This window comes from Chiloscyllium plagiosum, unplaced genomic scaffold (assembly GCF_037043375.1).
Source record: "Chiloscyllium plagiosum isolate Xiang-an unplaced genomic scaffold, Cpla_swu_hap1 HiC_scaffold_7, whole genome shotgun sequence".
Lineage (NCBI taxonomy): Eukaryota > Metazoa > Chordata > Chondrichthyes > Orectolobiformes > Hemiscylliidae > Chiloscyllium > Chiloscyllium plagiosum.
The window spans coordinates 21,174,925-21,196,979 of record NW_028270145.1 but is presented as its reverse complement, the minus strand read 5'-3'; the positions used below and the strand labels follow the sequence as shown (position 1 = coordinate 21,196,979).

Below are 22,055 nucleotides of genomic sequence, written 5' to 3'. Positions count from 1 at the left end.
AAGGCGTTCGAAAAGATTCCCCATGGGAGACTGGTTAGCAAAGTTAGATCTCACTGAATAGAGGGAGAACTAGCCACTTGGATACAGAACTGGCTCTAAGGTAGAAGACAGAGGGTGGTGGTGGAGGGCTGCTTTTCAGACTGGAGGCCTGTGACCAGTGGAGTGCTACAAGGATCGGTGCTGGGTCCTCTACTTTTTGTCACTTACATAAATGATTTGGATGCGAGCATAAGATGTACAGTTAGTAAGTTTGCAGATGACACCAAAATTGGAGGTGTAGTGGACAGGGAAGAATGTTACCTCAGATTATAACAGGATCTTGATCAGACGGTCCAATGTGCCGAGAAGTGGCAGACTGAGTTTAATTCAGATAAATGTGAGATGTTGCATTTTGGGAAAGCAAATCTTAGCAGGACTTGTACACTTAATGGTAAGGTCCTAGGGAGTGTTGCTGAACAAAGAGACCTTGGAGTGCAGGTTCATAGTTCCTTGAATGTGGAGTCACAGGTGGATAGGACAGTGAAGGCGGTATGCTTTCTTTTATTGGTCAGAGAATTGAGTACAGAAGCTGGGGGGTCATGTTGTGGATGTACAGGACATTGGTTAGGCCACTGTTGGAATATTGTGTGCAATTCTAGTCCCCTTTCTATCGGAAAGATGTTGTAAAACCTGAAAGGGTTCAGAAAAGATTTACAAGGATGTTGCCAGGGTTGGAGGATTTGAGCTATTGGGAGAGGCTGAACAGGCTGAGGCTGTTTACCCTGGAGCATCGGAGGCTGAGGGGTGACCTTAGAGGTTTACAAAATCATGAGGGGCATGGATAGGGTAAATAGGCAAAGTCTTTTCCCTAGGGTTGGGGAGGCCAGAACTAGAGGGCATAGGCTTAGGGTGAGAGGGGAAAGATATAAAAGGGAGCCAAGGAGCAACTGTTTCACGCAGAGGGTGGTATGTGTATGGAATGAGCTGCCAGAGGAAGTGGTGGAGACTGGTACAATTGCAACATTTAAAAGGCATTTGGATGGGTATATGAATAGGAAGGGTTTGGAGGGATATGGGCCAGGTGCTGGCAGGTGGGATTAGATCGGGTTGGGATATCTGGTCGGCATGGACAGGTTGGACCGAAGGGTCTGTTTCTATGCTGTACATCTCTATGACTCTATAAAAGAAAGATATTGTTTTCATGAGCACCATGCTTTTTCCTATTTACATAAACGGAAGCATTTTCAACAGCAAATATCAAAACGAGCTTCTACGGAATAAACAAAAGGGACCCATCTGGCCTTGGAAATAAAATACTGCTACCAATGAAATAGCTGCATCCAGAAGGGCATTTATTCCATTTTCTTCTCACCATTCACTTCAAAAGGCAATCACAGAATCACAGTACACAAACAGACCCCTCGGTCCCATCAGTCCGTACAGACCAAAATCTCAAACTACATTGGACTCACTTGCCTGCAATTGGCCCATTTCCCTCCAAACAATTCTTACTCGTGTACTTTAAATGTTGTAACTGACCCACATTCACCACTTCCTCATTCCATTAACAGACCACTGTCTGTGTGAAGAAATTGCTCCTCATGTCTTTTTTAAATGTTTCTACTCTCACTTTAAAAATATGCTCCCAAGGCTTGAAACTCTTCAAGGGAAAAGGCACCTGCCAGTTACCTTATCTACACCGTCATTATTTTATAAACCTCTGTAAGGTCACCTCTTAACTTCCCACACTCCATTGAAAAACATTTCCATCCTCTCCAATCTATTTTTAATAACTCAAACCCTTCACTGCCGGCAACATCCTGGTAAACCTCTTCTTAAACCTCTCCAGCTCAGTAATATATTTTCTATCAAAGTGACCAGAACTGCATACAGCACTCCAGAAGAAGCCTCACCAAGTCCTCAATGTAACGTCCAACTCCTATACTCAAAAATCTGAGCAATCCAGCCATGTAAAGTCTCCAAGGAAGCACTTTTACACCAAAGTTGTAAACCTTTTCTTCAGGTGCTGATCAAGACGTTGAGCCTCATTACTGATCTTTTGATTTAATTAAAGAGATTGACAACTTGATAAGAAAGGTAAAATGTGGAAAAAGCATGTAACACAAGCACTAGGCAGTGTAAAAATCGGCAAAAACATACAAGGAAGAGCATGGAAACAAGTAAACACATGCAATCATGCATAAACATGCACTCTGAAAGTGACTTACAGTCCTCATGTCCAAGTCTTCCTCCACAAAGTCAAGATGGCGTCTGACCTGTATATTGTGACGACTTGAGGAAGCATGCTGTGGAGGTGCAAGGGAAGAGGAATACAAAAAAGGAGGGAAGGAAAACCCATTTAAAAATCATGCAGAAGGGAACAAAAAGACTCTACACTAAGGATACAGGGGAAAAGAATGGTTACTGTACTTGTCAGATGCTCTTTCCACCAGCATGCATTTGTATTGGAAAATTAAGAACCACGGTAAAGCTGATCCCATATTTTTAAAACTGTATTGGGGCAAACTTACCTAGATAGATTTTACATCACACATCCAGACGTTCCAGTTAGCAGAGTATTAAAGTGCAATTACTTCACCTTAGACAGTACACTAATACAAAACTTTAATGCTTCCAGAGTTTAATGTATGCATTGTCATCTGACCATTTGGTTTTCAAGCTACTGTGATCCATTCATGCATCAGAATATCTTTCATAATTTTGCATCCTGGATCCCAAATGTTAGTGATTATCACTTCGCCAGTGACAGTGCCTATTCAGATTACTCCGCCAGACACAGAGTGAACACTGGCATAGTGTGACTTGAATGTGCATTTGAGAATTTCCCCCAGATGAGCTCACAATCATATTTGAGGTTATGGTTCAGCGTTGGCCATCTGCTACTCTAAACAGAGTATCTAAGTGCTCATTTCCCCTGGTATTCCCTTGAGATAAAAGGCATTAACATTCTTTGTTCCTTTAAAAAAACAAACAATATGCAATAGTCACATTGTAGTTGTATTTATATTTTCAAGCAACATTTTATACTTCTCAGCAAAAGAAATGGTAGCATTTGATAGTTTCTCAGGTCAGTTTGTTATCATTGGTTACCTTGACATTAAAATATTAGGATAGCTTGAAAAACAAATACCAGGGAAGAAGATCAATGATCAAAATAGATGTTGATGTGTAATTAAAAAGTAGCAAAAAAAAGTTCCCTCCTCAATACAAACTAGAAAAGCTAGTATATCAGTGTCTCAGCACACAACAGACAGTGAGAGAATGAGATTAGAAAGGGGGACACAGGTACAGAGGGATGACCAAGCAAACATGCAAGACCAAAACAGAACATTTACAGCAAAGAAAGCATGTTATAACTGGCATGTAATCTTGAGAGTGAAATGGGTAAGGGAGAAAAGTAAGTCGAATTCAGAACTTGAAAATAAGCTGCTGGTGTTTACAAAAGCTTTTTCTTTTTTAAAAAAAAAGGAAAAAGGAAATGTAATATATACTTTGCTTGCCTTCTTAGCTGCTTTTACCTTCATAGCTACTGCTAAGTTTTAAATATTTCACTGTTACTGATTAGTCAGCATTATATCAAAGGAATACAGCTGACATGAGAGCCTCTCACTTCTGGCTCACTCTAAAATGGCTGATGTACCTCATCATCCTTACCCTTTTGTTAATTTACAAGTTTGCCCCATCTATCTTTTCAATTTGGCAGAAAACCCATGGCTTTGGGAGGGAGGGAGGTGGTGTGGGGAATGACCTGAGGTACAGGTTTGCATGGTGCCATGGGACTGGAAAACATTCTGCAGAGCTCTGGTCGTCACTCAAACAGATATTTTAATTGCATACCTCATATTTCAGCAATTTTGTTATCAATTTGCTCTAAACTACACACTCACTACCTGTCAGGACTGTCGACATCCTGAGAAAACCTTATCTTGTTCATCATCCTGAGAAAACCTTATCTTGAACTTGTCGTCAGCCATTTGTGGTTCCAATGTCTGCAGCACTTGTCCTCATTGTCTGGGTTAAGTTCTTCTAGTGCCCAGGAAGACAAGTGCTCCAGCAATATCACCCCAATACTTCATTTCTCCAGAATGAAAAAATCCCAAGTTCCAGAAACGCTCCTCAGCATAGATATTAAAGAGATATCAGTATAGACACACAGTAAGTGTCTCCTCAGAATTCGGCTAGCCATTAAATGAGAGGTGTTTTAGCCACATTTCAACCACATTTAAAATGGACACAGGTCGAAGCAATAAGGAGCTAGAAACATCAATTGCCACAGATCTTAAAACAATGTTTTTTAATTGCACTGGCGACAGAAAATAGCACCAACCTCAAAACAAGAGATGGTAATAATAATTTTATTAAAATAATTATTAAACAAAAGTAACTATTTTCAGACAAATGAAGGGGAGGACTGGCAGACAAGTGAAATTGACAGAAACAACACAGAACTCAACCTTAACTTTGTCCAAAGATAAAATTATTGCTTCATTCTTCACAGAGGTGAAAGATTTCTAAATGGAGGAGAAAACCAATTTAATGTGTTCATCTTTTAATGTGAACAATATTAACCAATGACATGGCACAAAACCCAGATTCCTTTTCAACAAAGTTAATAACTTGCAGCAACCAGGTAAACCCATCAGGGTTACCATCCATGTAGATCCCATTAGGTGCTGGGGATTTGTCCACCTTAATGCTTTTTAAAAACCCAACACCTTATTTTATACTGACACCCCAGAATTTCAACCGATTCGTCCCGAGACTCACTATTCACCATGTCCTTCTCCTTTGTGATTACAGATGCAAAGTATTTAAGGACTTCTCCCATTTCCTCTGGCTTCACGCCTCTGTCCTTGAGTGGACCTACTCTTTCACTATGTATAAAATACATATTATATATGTATAAAATGCCCTTGAATTTTCTATAATCAGGTTTGCCAAACACATTTCATGTCCCCTGACAGTCCTGCTAACTCCTTGTTCGAGTTCTTTTCTGCTTTGTATTCTTCGAAGTCTTAGATTAGATTACTTACAGTGTGGAAACAGGCCGTTCGGCCCAACAAGTCCACACCGACCCGCCGAAGCACAAGCCACCCAGACCCATTTCCCTACATTTACCCCTTCACTTAACACTACGGGCAATTTAGCATGGCCAGTTCACCTAATCTGCATATTTTTAGACTGTGGGAGGCAATCGGAGCACCTGGAGGAAACCCACGCAGACACGGGGAGAATGTGCAAACTCCACAGAGAGTCGCCTGATGTGGGAATAAATCCGGGTCTCTGGCGCTGTGAGGCAGCAGTGTTAACCACTGTGCCACCGTGCTGCCCATATCTTGTCTTGTCTGTCTTCAGTTTCCTAAACCTTATGTGTGCCTCCTTTCTCTTATTGACTAAGGTCCAATTTCTCTCGTCATCCAAGGTTCCCAGTTCTTACCATCCTTATCCTTCATTTTCACAGGAACATGCTGATCCTGAATTCTAATCAACTGGTTTAAAAGATTCCCACATGCCAGATGTGGATTTATCCTCAAACTGCTGCCCACAGACTACATACCCCAGTTCTTGCCTAATTTTGCAGTAGTTAGCCTTCCCCCAATTTGTAGTTTCACCCAAGGACTACTCTTGTCCTTATACCTAAATAACTTAAAACTTAGAGAATTATGGGCACTGTTCCCAAAGTGCTCTCCTACTGGTACTTCCATCACCTGCTGGGCTCATTTCCCAATACCAGGTCTAATATGGCCCCTTCCCTAGTTGAACTATTTACATAGTATTTCAAAAAAATCATTCTGGAGATAACTAACAAATTCTCCCAACCAAGCCCCTGGCATTAAACAAGTCCCAGTCAATATAGAAAACCCTGCTGTTCACACATTAAAATAAATACACTTCAGACCACCAGTCTTGCTATGTTCAGTCACCTCCCCCATCTGTTGTTCTTAGTCTTACTGGCCTTAATCTCAGACTCTTCCTTGGTCATACCACTTGCTTACCTTTTGCTCTGGTCCCGATCCTCTGCCTGGATATTGGTGTCCTTCCAGTTTAGGTGTAACCTGTCCTTCTTCTACAAGTCCCATCTATCCCGGGAGGAATCGCAATGATCCACATGCCTGAAGCCCTTCCTCCAACACCAGCTTTTTAGCCAGGTATTTAATTGTACTATGTTCCTCTTCCTAGCCTCACTGGCATGTGGCACAGGAAGTAATCCCAACACTACAACCCCAGAAGTCCCGCTTTTCAACTTCCACCTAACTCCCTGACCTCCGTTCACAGGACCATGTTTCTTTCTGCCTTTGTTGTTGGCAACGGTATAAATCACAACCTCTGACTGCTCATCCTCCCCCTTTCAGAATGTAGAATCACAGAATCTCTACAGTGCAGACAGAAACTATTTGGCCCATTGAGCCTGCAGACCCTCTGAAGAGCATCCTAATCCCCCAAACTGTCCCTGTAACCCCGCATTTATCATGGCTACTCCACCGAGCTAACATATCCCTGCACACTACAGGGTAATTTATCACGGCCAAGCCATCTCTGGATTGTGGGAGGAAACAAAAGCATCCAAGGGAAACTTGCAGAGGCATAGGAGAACATACAAACTCCACGCAGACAGTCACTTATGGCTGGAATGGAACCAGACTCCTGGTGCTGTGAGGAAGCAGTGCTAACCACTGAGCTATGCTGCCCAGTATCTCCATATCCTGTGCCTGCTCAGAGACATCCTTGACCCTGGCACAGAAGGGAACACACCATCCTGAAGTCTCCCGCTTGTGGCCACAGAAATGCCTATCTGTACCCAGAGTACAGAGTTCCCTATTACTTTTTCCTGCTTACATACTGACCCTCCCTGCTGTGCAACAGAAAGAGATGTGGTGCCACTGATCTGACTTCTGCTGCTTTCCCCTGAAAGGTCACCACCCTCACCACCCAAACAGTATCCCTGTTGACAGGGGAATGGCCACAGGGAACGCTAGCACTGCCCACCCCACTTTTTCCTGGTGGTCACCAAACTCTTCTCTGTCATGTGACCAGCTTGCTAAATGTGCTATCCAAGACATTCTCATACTCAATTAGCTTCTGTTAAGGAGACTGCAGGAACAGAAAAAGTGAAAGTGTACAGAAATCTTTGAAGACGGCAGGACAGTTTATAAAGGCTGTTAAATAGGCAGAAAGAGTCCTTCAGTTTATAAATAGAAGCACAGATGAGACAAGCAAGAAAATTATGCTGCAGCTTTGTAATTCTGGACACAATAGCACAGTTATACAGGTATTACAATTTAAATTGCCACACGCTTCAAACTCGATAAATGACATTCCACTTCAAGGAATAAAACTTAGAAAATGGTGGGCATATACAGGGGACAGGATGGGTCAACATTTTAGATATGATTCTTCATCCTAAGCTAAAGCATTAGCCAGTAGGGAGATGGACTACAGCTGTATGCATTTCCATCAATGTTTCTGATTTTGTTTAACTGGTGATTTATTCTGCTTAGCCCGCACTGCAGATCTCATCATGGATTCCAACATATAATCCCTTAACCCATTACAGCAACGTAAGAAAATTCCCTTTTCTTGCAGTGGTCTGATAGAGATGAAAACACACAAAAGAAGCAGGAAAAAGCAAGGTAACAGCTGAAACAGTGATCACAGCCACATTATTTGAGCATGTTAATGAACTCCTAAACTTGTAGTCTTGCTTTTCATTGCCAGCTGGAGGAACACATTTCAGAACATGCACTTAAACACAAAGGCATAAGAAAAAGTACACGAAAACAATACCTCTGTTGTGGGTTGACCTTGTTGGTTCAAATCAAGATCCTGAGGGCGGGCAACCTTGTCAATGTCCAAAGAATCCTGGCTAGACGTGGCAGAAGTAACACTGGATCTAGATGAGGTACTGTTTGAGCGGATGTCTGCATCACTAACTGTTCCAGCTGATCCCGTTCTTCTGTGCTGATTGGGCAGAGAGGGTTTTGTATCATATGTCATGGTACTGGTCTGCCGTGCTGCTTCATCCATACTAAGGGAAGCTTGTTCCAGTTGGGCAGTAATGTCATCCAGTGAAAGGTTGGTTTGCAAAGTTTTTGGACTTCTCACTGAAGAAGAACCCTTCAAGCTGCCCTGCTTAGAGGATGCTCGAGTGGCAGATTGCTTCTGAGCAGGTTTGGCTTCTTTGTTGGGCATCTTAGCAGGTACTTCATCTTTGAGAGATTTTTTCACAACACTGTCATGTCTGGAAGGTTCTTTGCTGATGTTACTGAGTTCCTGTTCCATAGAGCAGAGATCGGCCATGAGAGCATCCAAATCCACTCCATCTCCTTGGCTCAAAGCCTCTGAAACATGCAGCACGTGCAAAATTAAAAAGAGAAAAAGAAAAGATTAGTGTCAGTGATAGTCCTGAATATCCATCAGAAATCGCTCTGAACCTCAATACTGATCAAAGGAACAGACATTTGCTCTCAGATAAAATTCTACCTGAAGCTGTACAGCCAGCAAAAGATCCTTGTGTTTAGAACTATATTCCTCCAACCCCACTTTAAAGGAGTTTGCAACAGTAAGTTGAGGCACTGAAGTAGACAATCAAACATGATGTAAGTGAATGGCAAAGGAGGATCAATATACTACCCCTGATCCTATGTTAAGTATAGCACTTAAAATGAAGGCACTATGGCTTAGTCAAGCAGCATGTTGACAGTTTCAAACTTTACATGGAATAGGAGGAAAACCATACCATAACTAGGTTGGAGGTTTCAACATAAAGAAAGATGAAGAGAGATATTGGAAGACATATATCTACACTGTCTCAGAGCTAATCGCCTAGCCAATGAGACAAATGTAAAAATGTCTGAGTGAGGCAAGTAAGATTTTGAGAGATCGGGAATAGAGAGTGAAATTTAGAGAAATATCCATCCATTGCACTGTGCCTCCACAACTTGAAATGATCGATAAAGTTGTTCTAAAAATCAGATTATTGTTACGAATTTCCCTTTGTGGATGGTGCAAGTAAAGACAATGATTTCAGAAAGAAATTGGATTACAAATAAGTCAATAAACTTGCAGGAGTATGGGACAGAGCAAGGGAATGAGACTGAATGAATTCATCTACAGCAAGACTCTCCATGCTTTGGCTCCCAACTTGCAGTGGGGTCACAGCTGAAATTTTGGGTTTGTAAGCTCCAAGCAACAATGGCCACTGTGCTGCTCTGACCATATGTTAATAACTGCATGTCCCTTTAAATCTCTCAGCATTTTAAGTAAAGTAATGGGCATAGCCAAACTGAACTGGAATAGACTAAGAGGAGGCTGGAAGAACACAGCAAGCAAGGCACCATCAGGAAGTGGAGAAGTCAACATCTTGGGTATAGTTGCCATTACTGAAGGATTATACCCGAAATGTTGACTTCTCCACCTCCTGATGCTACCTAGCTTGCTGTGTTCTTCCAGCCTCCTGCTTGTATACTTGGATTCCAGCATCTGCAGTTTTGTTGTCTCTAACTGAACAGGAGGCCTGAATCCTATTTGGAGAAACCCTGTGGAAAACGTTTTACTAATAGACTCTGCCGACAAGCAGATTCTCCACCATTTCCACTGACAGGATTTCACCCCAACTCACTCATTCCTGCATGGTCTTCACCATCCCCACTCGCAGGGTATTCACAATTCACCCCCAATCATTATCGCAGGTCTTCACCCCTCACTATCACATGGTCTTTATGCCTTCACCTGCTCTCCCAGATTTGCAAATCATAATTTTCACACCCTAGAGTGGGAAAACATTTGGCAAACATTTCTCTCCAGAAAGCCAGTATGGACTCAAAAGAAATGAATGACATCCTTCTGTATCATTGTGACTCCATGATTCCTCTCAATCATTGCTAGGTAGTGGCTTCAGGCACAGTCACCCTTTCCATGCAGTCATTGTTTACCTGTAAGCCCAGGCAGCAGTTATTGAAAATGTTAGCAGCCTAGCAATTTTCCCATGGCAGGGCCCAAAAAGAGAGGCTTCTCTCAACAACTAAGATTTTGAGACAGAGGGAATTGGATTTAAAAATCCAAACTGAACTTGGCAAAATTAACTGCAGCAAAAGACCAATTCTGTCTTAAGTCATGCTTTGTTATTGTCAAGTACACCTGGATAGTTAAAAAGTTACTTGACACCAAGCCTACTTGTGGAACAACAGCAGTTTCCTTGATTCAACTCAAGGGCTTGAAACATTGAGCTGTGAATTTTTGACTGGATAGTTCGACAATAGAAGACATTTTGTAACTGTGAAAGCACTGTAAGGGATGAATTAAGTTACTTCCAGATAATTAGAAAAACGAACATATAATTCAATGGGAAAGTATTTGAGATCCCAGTCTTAACTTCTGCCCTTATCCCCTCCAAGGTGAGGAATATTGATGCTGAGAACACCTTTCATTTCTAAATTACAGTATCTGTACTGAGCCTTTACAGTGCAGGAAAAATCACAAAAAGAAACAGACCAAAGCTCCTTCTGCAATGCCTATCACACTCCTGAGCAAAGCTCTGAACTCATTGCGCAAAATGACTCAGTCCAACCTTAATTGCATCAGTAAGACCTTTTCCACTTTTTACAATCCAGCAAGCCTGCCATTTAATACCAGTGAGAACTGAATGTCAGTTGGACAATCTTTCAGGAGATGGAAAAAAATTGAGCAAACCCATCTTCCACTTGACTACAGTGTGCAAAATCCTCAGAATGAACACATACAGTTGAAGTACCACAACTGAAAGGAATTAAATTGCATTTATTGTCACGTGTATTGAGGCACCATGAAAAGCTTCTTCTTGCGAGCAATACAGGCAGATCGCATAGTTAAATAGCATAGATAAGTAAATAATAGAGAAACAGCGGCAAAACAAAAACACAGGTACAGGCAAATGCTAAGTGTTTGAGAGTCCATTCAGTAATTCCAGCAAAATTACTGGCCTATTTACAACCAAAGATGTAGCTACCACAACAGCTGGGGTCTAGCAGCAGCACCTAGTGTTTCCAGCCATCTTACTCAGTTTAAGCTGAACTGTTATCTTGTGACATTTCACTTTAACATCAATATATTCTGATAGTATTTTCTTGCCTAAACTCCTGAAGGTGCAAACTTTGACTGGGACATGAATCTACTGGTGCTTATCAAATTCTGGAATGTGATCTTGTATTCGAATATCTCTAGGACTCTATCTTGTCAACATCTACAATTGAAGTAGATTCAAAAGCTGAGCCCCTTTTTAATCTAGCATGAGATGAATATACAAGCACTTTCCAGCAGAGGTCACCAAGTAGCTACCAGGGGTAAAAATCCCACACAATTTCTCCCACTAGACCAGGGCAATCCAACCACATGTAATATTCTAACTGCTGTCCAGCTCAGTAGAGACCAAAGATAAGTCATGCGCTCATCATCACAAAAGAACCCCAAGCAGGATGTTTTGTTGTTTCTTCAGAAAGTTTCAAAATGCCAGCAAATCTCAAAATGAAAGTAGTACAATGAAAACATCAAAAGAGAGCTGGATTCTTGTTAGAAAATGTGAGACAAACTGTGCAAATGCATGAAGTCTTGAGTCTTGAGAACCTTGAGCTCCAGATCTATTAAATTCCCCTTGGAGTGATGAATGATTGGCTTCATAATTCCAGGTCGTACTGAAATAGTTTTTGCTGTACTCTATTACAAGAACTGCTTTTCTTTGTGAATATACTTGAGGGTGCTGTAATTGTCTGCAGTACTGTTGCAGTTCACCTGATCCTTAGGTAGCTCCTTCCAATCCACAACCACTTCCACCTAGAAGGACAAGGGCAGCAAGAAACTTGGGACCACCACTACCTGCAAGTTTTCCTCCATGCCACTCACTATCCTTGATGGACAAAGTCAGAAGTCACAAAACAGCAGGTTATACTCCAAAAGGTTTATTTGAAATCCGTTGAATCCAGAGATGAACTCAAGTTTGTGGAACAGCAGGAAGAATGGAGAAAAATCAACCACAGATATCACCCCTGATCACTATGAAGTGGCTTTAAGAATTCCTACTAGTAGGTGGGTGTGTGTAATTGGGAAATAGCCTGCTGACAATGATCATCCTGGTTCTTGCATGAAAGATGGACAGATGAGAAATGGGTTAGGCCAGAAATATATTTTTTGACATGCATGAATCACCTCTTCAGTAAAACTAAATTGAATTACAGCTGGAAAATGCATTGGGCTTTGAATACAAAGAAACAGTTAACTGTGAGAAACAAGTGACCTTTAAATGTGCTTCAATGTGCAATCCTTTTCAGCTATGAAGGTTGAGCAGAATGATTATTTTTGCCAACCATGCTCATTTTCTTTCCTCCTCCACTTCTTGTTCTGAAAGGGCTTGCTTCTGTTGTATTTGCGCATGATACTGATCACTTGCTAATTCTTATCCTAGGTGTCATTTTTCATACTTGCTGCGAGATTGAAACACAAAGCCAAAATTGCCCCTGTCCTCATTCAACATGCATACAATCACTTTCAATAGTGGATAGTTCGAATCTCAGACTTTCTCCCCTCTAGCCCAGAGTACGGACTCCTGCCGAATTGCTGATTGTGACAGATTAGCTACCTCATCACAAGGTGGAAAAAAAGGTTTGTACAGTTCATTTACACTTGTCCTTGGCCACCTAAGCAAGCCATCAGGCTAGCTACTGTTACAACTGTTTATACAATATACTCTCAAATTACATATTGCACTATTGTTGCTCCAAGTTCCAATGACCAGACAGTAAACCACATGAGATTCATGTTTTCCGCTTGAGAAATATGGAATCAATCTACATGTGGAGGTGGCAGCTGAACTTCATGCAAGAAATATGATATCCAAAAATCACCAATGAACAAGTATCCTGGAATACATTAGCCTGAAGTTTATATTCAAGCATAATAGGCCTGTGCTGTCTGAACTCCAGCAAGGTCAAAGACCTCACTCATTTTTGTGCAGGAATGTTGAAGTGAATTAATAGAAATACCAAGAGTCAGAATTATCCAGAGACAAAACAAGACACCAAAAAACCTCAGCAGCTAATAATAGCAAGAGAGTCTCCATTCTGAACTGTTTCGAGGACCAACAATCACAGCTCTCACCATTCAAGTTGTACATTGAGAAGCGATAAGAGAAGTTTGCAAGATTGGTTTCTTGCCGAAGTGGGGATTTCTTCACATCTTCAGGTTTCCCGGTATCCAAACTCTGGGAAGACAAAATAAAAGCTGTTCTCAATTTCATAAGCATTTTATAATAACTGTAAACTCATTTTACATTCAGCTCTGAAATAAATAAACATTCATTTCTTGAAAGGAATAATAATTCACAAAAATCATAAAATACATCAGTTAATTATTTTAAATACCTAGAAGTACTCCTATCAGCAAGGTTAGTGTTCTTATGCTTGGTCATTATCATGAGTCCAGCTCAAAGTAGTGATGACAGCAGCAGGTTCAAATGTAACAACACTTGTGCGTGAACAGCCTCGTCATACCCACTGCTAAGTTTCACACTTGACTGTGACGTTTGGATGATGCCCAATCCCAGTGGAACAGCATCCAGACCGAACTTGTACTGTTGAGTTATATTCAAAAATCGGATCGGTCCTGGTATCCTGATCCCAATAAAGCATCTGGTTGACCTTATCCTCTATAATGGAATCAGGAAGAACTATAGCAAGACCAATACCAAGCACTTTTGAAATAAGTTAAAACCTGTTAATTTGCTGGGTAAGGAGATCCAGGTCAAACAGAGTGCAAAGAGATAAGAGAGGTTTCATTCGAGAGCTTTAAGTTAACTGACAGAAACTAGAATTCTGGTAATGGAAAACAAGAGAGATTGGAAAACAAAAAGAAAATATTTATGATTTTAGGTTTATTTCTAATGGAGGATAATTAAGTTCTTACTGTGCTGGTTAAATCATAGGAACATTAAACTTAGGAGCAAGACCAGGCTATTTGGTCCTTAGAGTCTGCTTCACTAATACCATGGCTGATGTGGCTGTGGTCTTTGCTTCACTTTTCTGTCAGCACCCAATTACTATTAAAATCTAACACAGCCTTGAGAAAATGTAAACAGTCCACTACCTTCTGGGAAAGAGAATTCCACATACAAATAATCCTCAGAGAAAGGCGAATCTCATCTTTTTCTTAAGAGGCAGACTACTTGTTCTTAACTATATTTCCTGTTTTTTTTGTCTCCTCCAAAGAGGAAACTTTCTCCAGGTATTCCACCTTATCCACTTCCCCTTAATGTAACAAACAAAGGCAGAAATTACTGGAGAAACTTAGCAGTCTGGCAGTCTCTGTGGAAAGAACTCTTGAACAAGTCTCACAAGACTCGAAATATTAATTCTGTTTTCACTCCACAGATACTGCCAGGCTGCTGAGTTTCTCTGGGAGTTTGTTTGTTTCAGTAGTCCAGAATGTGCAGGTTTTTTTGGTTTTATTATCTTAATATATTACATGTTTCAATAAGACAACTTCTCATTCTTCTAAATTCTCAACAAATATGGAGTTAATCTATTCAACCTTTCATCAAAAGATAATCTTTTCATCTCAGAAGGCTCACCAGATATCCAAGGATGTGTGTGTGTGATATTTCTAAATAGCTAGCTCATTAGTATCAACTTATCTGGAGAGACGGGTGCTGTCACAGTTAAATACAGTACAATTATACAATTCTCTCAGAATTCATGGGCAAAGGCAACATGGAGGAAGATGAGAGGGGCAGAGCAGTTACAGACAAAGTGGATACTAAAATGTCAGCAAAATAAGTAACGGGAAGAAATTAGATTGGTTTACGGAGGTCAGGATATTGAATTTTCTCTGCTCTTCATTAAATTTTTCTATTCCTATTAGTTACTATTGCTGTTAAAAGCTTGAGAGTCACAGCAACTACTAGCTTGTTTTCCCCTTATCCCTGCAATGGCATGACCAATATCATTGGCTATATGGCCTTTATGCAAATGAGTTCTCAACTTTACAATTCAATTATCAAAACATAAATATCAAAAAATACATACATACATACAAACAAACTATTACAAGTACAAACATGAAGTATAAAAGTTTGATTATACAATACAGCTGTTCCGCAGATTGGGGGAGCGTACTTGATTTTTAACTCAATATATGAAGACCAATAACTCTTTAAAAAGCATTTCCTATCATTAGTATTCTTAGAGATAAAATTATGGTTAATGCATCTGATCATAACCAATTGAAGTGTATTCAACGAGCAAACTCTGGCATTGATGATGTGGAGGTGCTGGTGCTAGACTGGGGTGGACAAAGTCAGAAGTCACACAACACCTGAATATAGTCCAACAGGTTTATTTGAAAACACAAGCTTTCTGCTGCTTCGTCAGGTGAAGTGAGGTGAATTTGGTGAGCAGATCATTTCCCATGAGACTCCAGTTTCTGATCTTTCCTTTTGCTCCTGGAGGAGCAGATATATCTTTTGGTATTTCCCATTCCTAAAGTGTGTTACTGAAATTAACTCAGTTATGAACTGCCTTTGTTGAAAGAGATATCAAGAAAGCTCACGGATCAATGCTTTTAATAAGAAAAAGACAGAAAAATCTGAACCTCGTCTATCTATACCTCAACCCCTAATCACAAGCTCATAAAAGGTAAAGAGAACTCCTGATATAAACAGTACATACAATATGTTTACAAACAGATATATCTTTGAGCAATAAAGGCAGTCAATAGACTACTCCCTGCACATTTAGGAGCGCTCTCATGTCCCAAAAAAAGTTCTGCGTGCCGGACTGAAAAGGTGACTAGTCTTTTTTATCCCCCCCATCGCTTTTAGTTTTCAGTAGGCCCGTTGGGAATTTAGAATAGTGGAATGGAGATTAGGGCAGTTGAATTTTCTTCCTGCAGAATGTGGCAGGTAAGGGTCACCACCAGTGTCCCTGCTAACTGCACCTGAGGGAAGTGCACCAAGCTTCAGCTCCTTGAAAACCGCGTTAGGGAACTGGAGCTGGATGAACTTTGGATCATTCGGGAGGCAGAAGGGTTATTGAGAGGAGTTACAGGGAGGTAGTCACATCTCAAGTACAAGGAGGTGGTGGATAGGTTACCATCAGGGGATGGAAAGGGAACCGGCAGGCAGTGCAGTGATCCCCTGTGGAGGTGCCCCTCAGCAACAAGTATGCAGTTTTGGATACTATGAGGTGGGGGGGGGGGGGCAACAACTAATCAGGGGTAAGCAATGGGGCACAGGTGTGTGGCACAGAGTCTGTCCCTGTCACTCAGAAGGGAAGGGGGAAGAGGAGCAGAGCATTAGTCATTAGGGACTCCATAGTTAGGGGGACAGACAGAAGGTTCTGCGAGTACGAGAGAGACTCACGGTTGGTGTGTTGCCTCCCAGGTGCCAGGGTTCATGATGTCTCTGATTGTGTTTTCGGGATCCTTGTGAGAGAAGAGGAGCAGCCCCAAGTTGTGGTCCACATAGACACCAACGACATTGGTAGGAAGAGAGATAAGGATTTAAAGCAGAAATTCAGGGAGCTGGGATGGAAGCTTAGAGCTAGGACGAACAGAGTTGTTACCTCTGGTTTGTTGCCAGTGCCACGTGCCAGCGAGGAGAGGAATAGGGAGAGAGGGGAGTTGAACACGTGGCTACAGGGATGGTGCACGGAGGGACAGTTTTAGATTCCTGAATAATTGGGGCTCTTTCTGGGGTAGGTGGGACCTCTACAAACAGGATGGTTGTACAGCCTGAACCAGAGCGGTACCAATATCCTTGGCAGCAGGGCAGTGAGTTTGCTACTGCTCTTCGGGTGGGTTTAAACTATTTCAGCAGGGGGATGGGAAACTACATTGTAGTTCGTGTCCAGGAGGTTACAAGTAGGGAGGACTGAAATAAGGTTTCAGGATCCCAAGAGGACACTGGCAAGCAAAAAGTTAGTTTGAAGTGTATCTACTTCAACGCCAGGACCATCCAGAATAAGGTGGGTGGAAATGCAGCATGGGGCGGTACCTGGGATTTTGATGTAGTCGCTATTTCAGAGACATGGGTAGAGCAGGGACAGGAATGGTTGTTGCAGGTTCTGGGATTTAGATGTTTCAATAAGAACAGAGAAGATGGTAAAAGAGGTGGGGCATCGTTAGTCAAGGGCAGTATTATGGCTGCAGAAAGGAGGTTTGAGGACTTGTCAACTGAGGTAGTAGGGGCTAAAATTAGAACAGGAAAGGAGTTGGGGGGTTTCTACAGGCCTCCGAATAGTTCCAGAGAATTTGAGGAAAGGATAGCAAAGCTGATTCTCGATAGGAGCAAGATTGACAGGGTAGTTGTTACGGGGGTCTCCAACTTTCCAAATATTGACTGGGACTGCTGTAGTTCAAGTACTTTAGATGAGTCAGTTTTTGTCCATTGTGCGCAGGAGGGTTTTCTGACACAGTATGTAGACAGGCCAACAAGGGGTAAGGTCACATTAAACTTGGTACTGGGTAATGAACCTGGCCAGGTGCTAGATTTGGAGGTAGGTGAGCACTTTGGTGATAGTGACCACAATTCAGTTATGCTTACTTTAGCGATGGAAATGGATAGGTATACATCGGAGGGCAAGAACTACAGCTGGGGGAAAGGGGATTAGGCAAGATTTAGGATGTATAAGATGGGGAAGAAAACTGCAGGGGATGGGCACAATTGAGTTTATTCAAGGAACAGCTACTGTATGCCCTTGATAAGCATGCACCTGTCAGACAAAGAGGAGGTTGTTGAGTGTAGGAGCCATGGTTTACTAAGTAAGATGAAGCTCTCGTCAAGAGGAAAAGGAGGCTTATGTTAGGATGAGATGTGAAGGCTCAGTTAGGGCGATTGTGAGTTACAAGGTAGCCAGGAAAAACCTAAAGAGAGAGTTAAGACGAGCAAGGAGCGGACAGGAGAAGTTGTGGGCGGATAGAAACAGGGAAAGTTCTGAAGCTTTCTATAGGTATATAACAGGTAAAAGAATGACTAGAGTAAGAATAGGGCCAATCAAGGACAGGAGTGGGAAGTTAGAAGAGATAGGGGGAAGCGCTAAATGAATATTTTTCATCAGTATTCACACTGGAAAAAGACAATGTTGTCGAGGAGAATACTGAGAAACGGGCTACTAGACTAGATGGGATTGAGGTTCACAAGGAGGTGGTGTTAGAAATTCTGGAAAATGTGAAAATAGATAAATCCCCTTGACTGGATGGGATTTATTCTAGGATTCATTCTAAGATTCTCTGGGAAGCCAGAGAGGAGACTGCCGAGCCTTTGGCTTTGATCTTTTGTCATCATTGTCCACAGGAATAGTACAAGACGACTGGAGGGTAACGAATGTTGTTCCCTTGTTCAAGAAGGGGAGTAGAACAACTTACTCCGGTTGTGGGTAAAGTGTTGGAAAAGGTTATAAGAGATAAGATTTATAATCATCTCAATTGGAATAAATTGGTTAAGATATTCAACATGGTTTTGTGAAGGGTAGGTCTTGCTTCACAAGCCTTAATGAGTTCTTTGAGAAGGTGAGCAAACAGGTGGATGAGGATAAAGCAGTTGATATGGTGCATATGGATTTCAGTAAGGCGTTTGATAAGGTTCCCCATGGTAGGCTACTGCACAAAATATGGAATCATGGAATAGTGGGTGATTTAGTGGTTTGGATTCGAAATTGGCTAGCTGAAAAAAGACAGAGGATGGTGGTTGATGGGAAATGTTCATCCCAGAGTTCAGTTACTAGTGGTGTACTGCAAGGATCTGTTTTGGAGCCATTGCTGCTTGTCATTTTTATAAACGACCTGGATGAGGGCGTAGAAGGATGGGTTAGTAAATTTGTAGATGACACTAAGGTCAATGCAGTTGTGGGGAGTGCCAAAGGATGTTGTAGGTTACAGAGGGACATAAAAAAGCTGCAGAGCTAGGCTCAGAGGTGGAAAATGGAGTTTAATGCAGAAAAGAGGGAGGTAAATCACTTTGGAAGGAGTAACAGGAATACAGAGTACTCGGCGAATGGTAAGATTCTTGGCAGTGTATTTGAGCAGAGAGATCTCCGTGTCCTTGTACATAGATCCCTCAAAGTTGCCACCCAGGTTGATAGGGTTGTTAAGAAGGCACAAAAAGTGTTAGCTTTTATTAGTAGAGGGATCGAGTTTCGGAACCATGAGGTCATGCTGCAGCTGTACAAAAACTCTGGTGCAGCCACACTTCAAGCAGCTCTGGTCACCACAATATAGGAAGGATGCGGAAGCTTTGGAAAGGGTTCAGAGGAGATTTACTAGGATGTTGCCCGATATGGAGGGAAGGTCTTATGAAGAAAGGTTGAGGAACTTGAGGCTGTTTTCGTTAGAGAGAAGGAGGTTGAGAGGTGGCGTAGTTGAGACATACAAAATAATCAGAGGGTTAGATCAGGTGGACAGTGATAGCCTTTTTCCTTGGATGGTGATGGCTAGCACAAAGGGGCATAGCTTCAAATTGAAGGGTGGTGGATATAGGACAGATGTCAGAGGTAGTTTCTTTACTCAGACAGTAGTAGGGGCATGGAACGCACTGCCTGCAACAGTTGTAGATTCGCCAACTTTACAGGCACTTAAATGGTCACTGGATAGGTATATGGGCGAGAATGAAATAGTGTCGGTTAGATGGGCTTCAGACTGGTTTCACAGGCCAGCACAACATCGAGGACCGAAGGGCCTGTACTGCGCTGTAACGTTCTTTGTTCTGTGTTCTAAGTCAGGTAACTAACTTACCTGAGTGAGTTTGTCAAGCTCACCGAGCCAGGCACCAAACATCTTATCCAAGTCCTGGTCCTCCTTATCACTGTCCTCCTCTGCAGCATGGTCCACATCTTCATCAGAGGTCTGATCCATCTGTAACCAAAGTAATGATCAGTCATTAAGTTTATTTGAGCCATTGTATTGCAATGCAATTGAGCACTTAACACATTTAATATTGCATATCCTTTCAAATTCCTCCCACCACCCTTGGTCTGTACCCGCCAGTAAACTACTCCAGTGTTGTACAGTGACGAATCTGTAAGCACCAAATATTGATGATACTCTGTGCACACAACTATTGTAATACAGTATTAAACAAATGATATTGTATCCAATACTGTGCTTGTTATACAGTGAGACTTGTCCCCAGTAGTACTGTATACTATTTTACAATGATAGCCCTGTACCCACAGGTACTGTATCCTAGCGTAATGTCAAACTACATACAGGAACACTATCTCAACATTATATAGCATCATATCCATCACAGTTGCATCTCAGTTTTATATAGGGGCAGACCTGTACTCACCAGTAATGTAATCTAGCATTATACTGTGACAGACCTGTTCTCACCATATGCTCAATCTCAGCAATAGACTGCAGTAAATCTGGACCCACCAGTGCTATTCAAATTGCTTTCATCATTAAGAGGAATTAAACAGTTAGTACAAGCCAGTTGGCATGGGGAGGCTCTATACCCTATTGTGGACATGCCATCACTATACAAACACACAACAGGGATTAAACGGAACAAATCTCTGGGATAAAAGAGTTCAAAGAACATTCAGTTGGCAAGGAAACAAGTTGACAAGTCCACTCCCACAATTCCTCTGTTTCCACTGTAAGAACAAATATCCAAATAGAAGGCGCCCACACATATACTGCTATTAGGTACAGAACATCAGCATGGTTGGGCAATAGTTCTGAATCTGATGATCCGGATGGAGATGATGTGGTGAAACTGCGGGGAACCAGAATATGCTCTCACTCTTCCTCGTGTCGGAAAGTTCTCATTATACTTAAAATTGGATTGCCACTCCCAGAGAAGCCATTGCTTGTCACTAAAGAACATTGTAAAAGTCTAATTAATAATCTCATTCCCTCCCATCACATTTAATTTTTTCCAGTGATTTAAAGATCACAAACTGTTCTGAAGTAACAGGGGCTTTCAGCAGATTAATGTCAAGCAAACCTACCATAAGTCTCCCCAATCAAGACTTTAATATTAGTACAAAGTGTGAAGGAATAATTCTGTTCAGTGGAGTGGTGAATCCCACTTACAAATTAAAAATTAATGATGCATTAATCACAAATAGCACTCATTGGCAACAGAATAACACATGCCACAATTTTTGTTACAAAATAGATGCCTTGTTGTTGCACTGGTCTTAGTGAATTGTATATTTGGCATTCAAAACATTTTTAAAAACCAATTCAGGATAGTGATAGGTCTGACCACTGGTCTATGCAGAATTGACTGTTCTCAGCTGGAGACATTTCTAAAAAGGTTGCAATTAGTCAACACATCACTCGGTTAGAAAGTTGGGGGGAGGGAGAAATCAATTACTCCTGATCTCTAATCAGTGACTCTTGACGGTGAATGTGGATGTGTGAATGAAAAGGTCGGCTGCGATGTCTTCCATAGTTTAATTGTTCACTAAGTCACAATCAAGGCTTAAAACATTTAAAAAATGGCCCTTGGGTTTGGTATCAGAATATCACCCAGCACTATGAAACAATAAGTCAGGATAGTTCATCCTCTTGGAACAAGGGGATCAAGTGGGGAGGGAAAAAATACGATAAATGGAGACAGAGAGGAATAGTTTAAAACACCCTGATGAATCGGATCACCGGGAAGAGGTACATAGTGAAATACGCCCAAGTGACTGAAATGACTTGCACTTCTGTAGCATTCCTAATTCCACTAAATGCCAACTGATCCCAGCACCTGCAAGTATTTGTTGGAAACATGGCAGTCAGTCAGTCAATTTGCTAACAGAAAGGTTCCAAAAAAAAAGTCACTGAATCTGGGATTGTTCTCTTTAGAGAACAGGCAATTAAGGAACACTGAATAGATATTTTCAAAGGCTTCACAGGAGGCTCCCAAGCACTGAGGATGTCACCTAGACAGGGGATGAAACGTCTGCAACACAAATTCCCAGCTCGGCGAACAGAACCACAGCATATTTTCAAAATTGAAGGATTTTATAAAGCAGCTTGGAAGAAGCCATTCCACTGGCAAAATATTTACATAACTGTCAAAAGAAACAGCATGGAAA

General features: G+C 41.6%; 1 protein-coding gene and 1 long non-coding RNA gene across 7 annotated transcripts in view; one reads left to right on the top strand and one right to left on the bottom strand.

The window, feature by feature from the left end:
* The window catches only part of raph1a (Ras association (RalGDS/AF-6) and pleckstrin homology domains 1a), a 227,103-nt gene that overhangs the window by 89,289 nt on the left and 115,759 nt on the right, over positions 1 to 22,055 (bottom strand). For 4 of the 6 annotated variants that reach the window (XM_087988799.1, XM_087988801.1, XM_087988800.1 and 1 more), the window contains exons 2-5: positions 19,750 to 19,869; positions 13,126 to 13,228; positions 7,786 to 8,339; positions 2,208 to 2,285 (exon numbers count right to left, since the gene is read on the bottom strand). In XM_087988799.1, the coding sequence (XP_087844925.1) occupies positions 2,208 to 2,285; positions 7,786 to 8,339; positions 13,126 to 13,228; positions 19,750 to 19,869 (855 nt within the window). The remainder of the gene's footprint in view (positions 1 to 2,207; positions 2,286 to 7,785; positions 8,340 to 13,125; positions 13,229 to 19,749; positions 19,870 to 22,055) is intronic. The other 2 variants (XM_087988802.1, XM_087988803.1) reach the window with 1 other exon arrangement.
* Positions 1 to 22,055, top strand: part of LOC122551378 (uncharacterized) — a 115,511-nt gene that overhangs the window by 17,815 nt on the left and 75,641 nt on the right. The window lies entirely within an intron of this gene.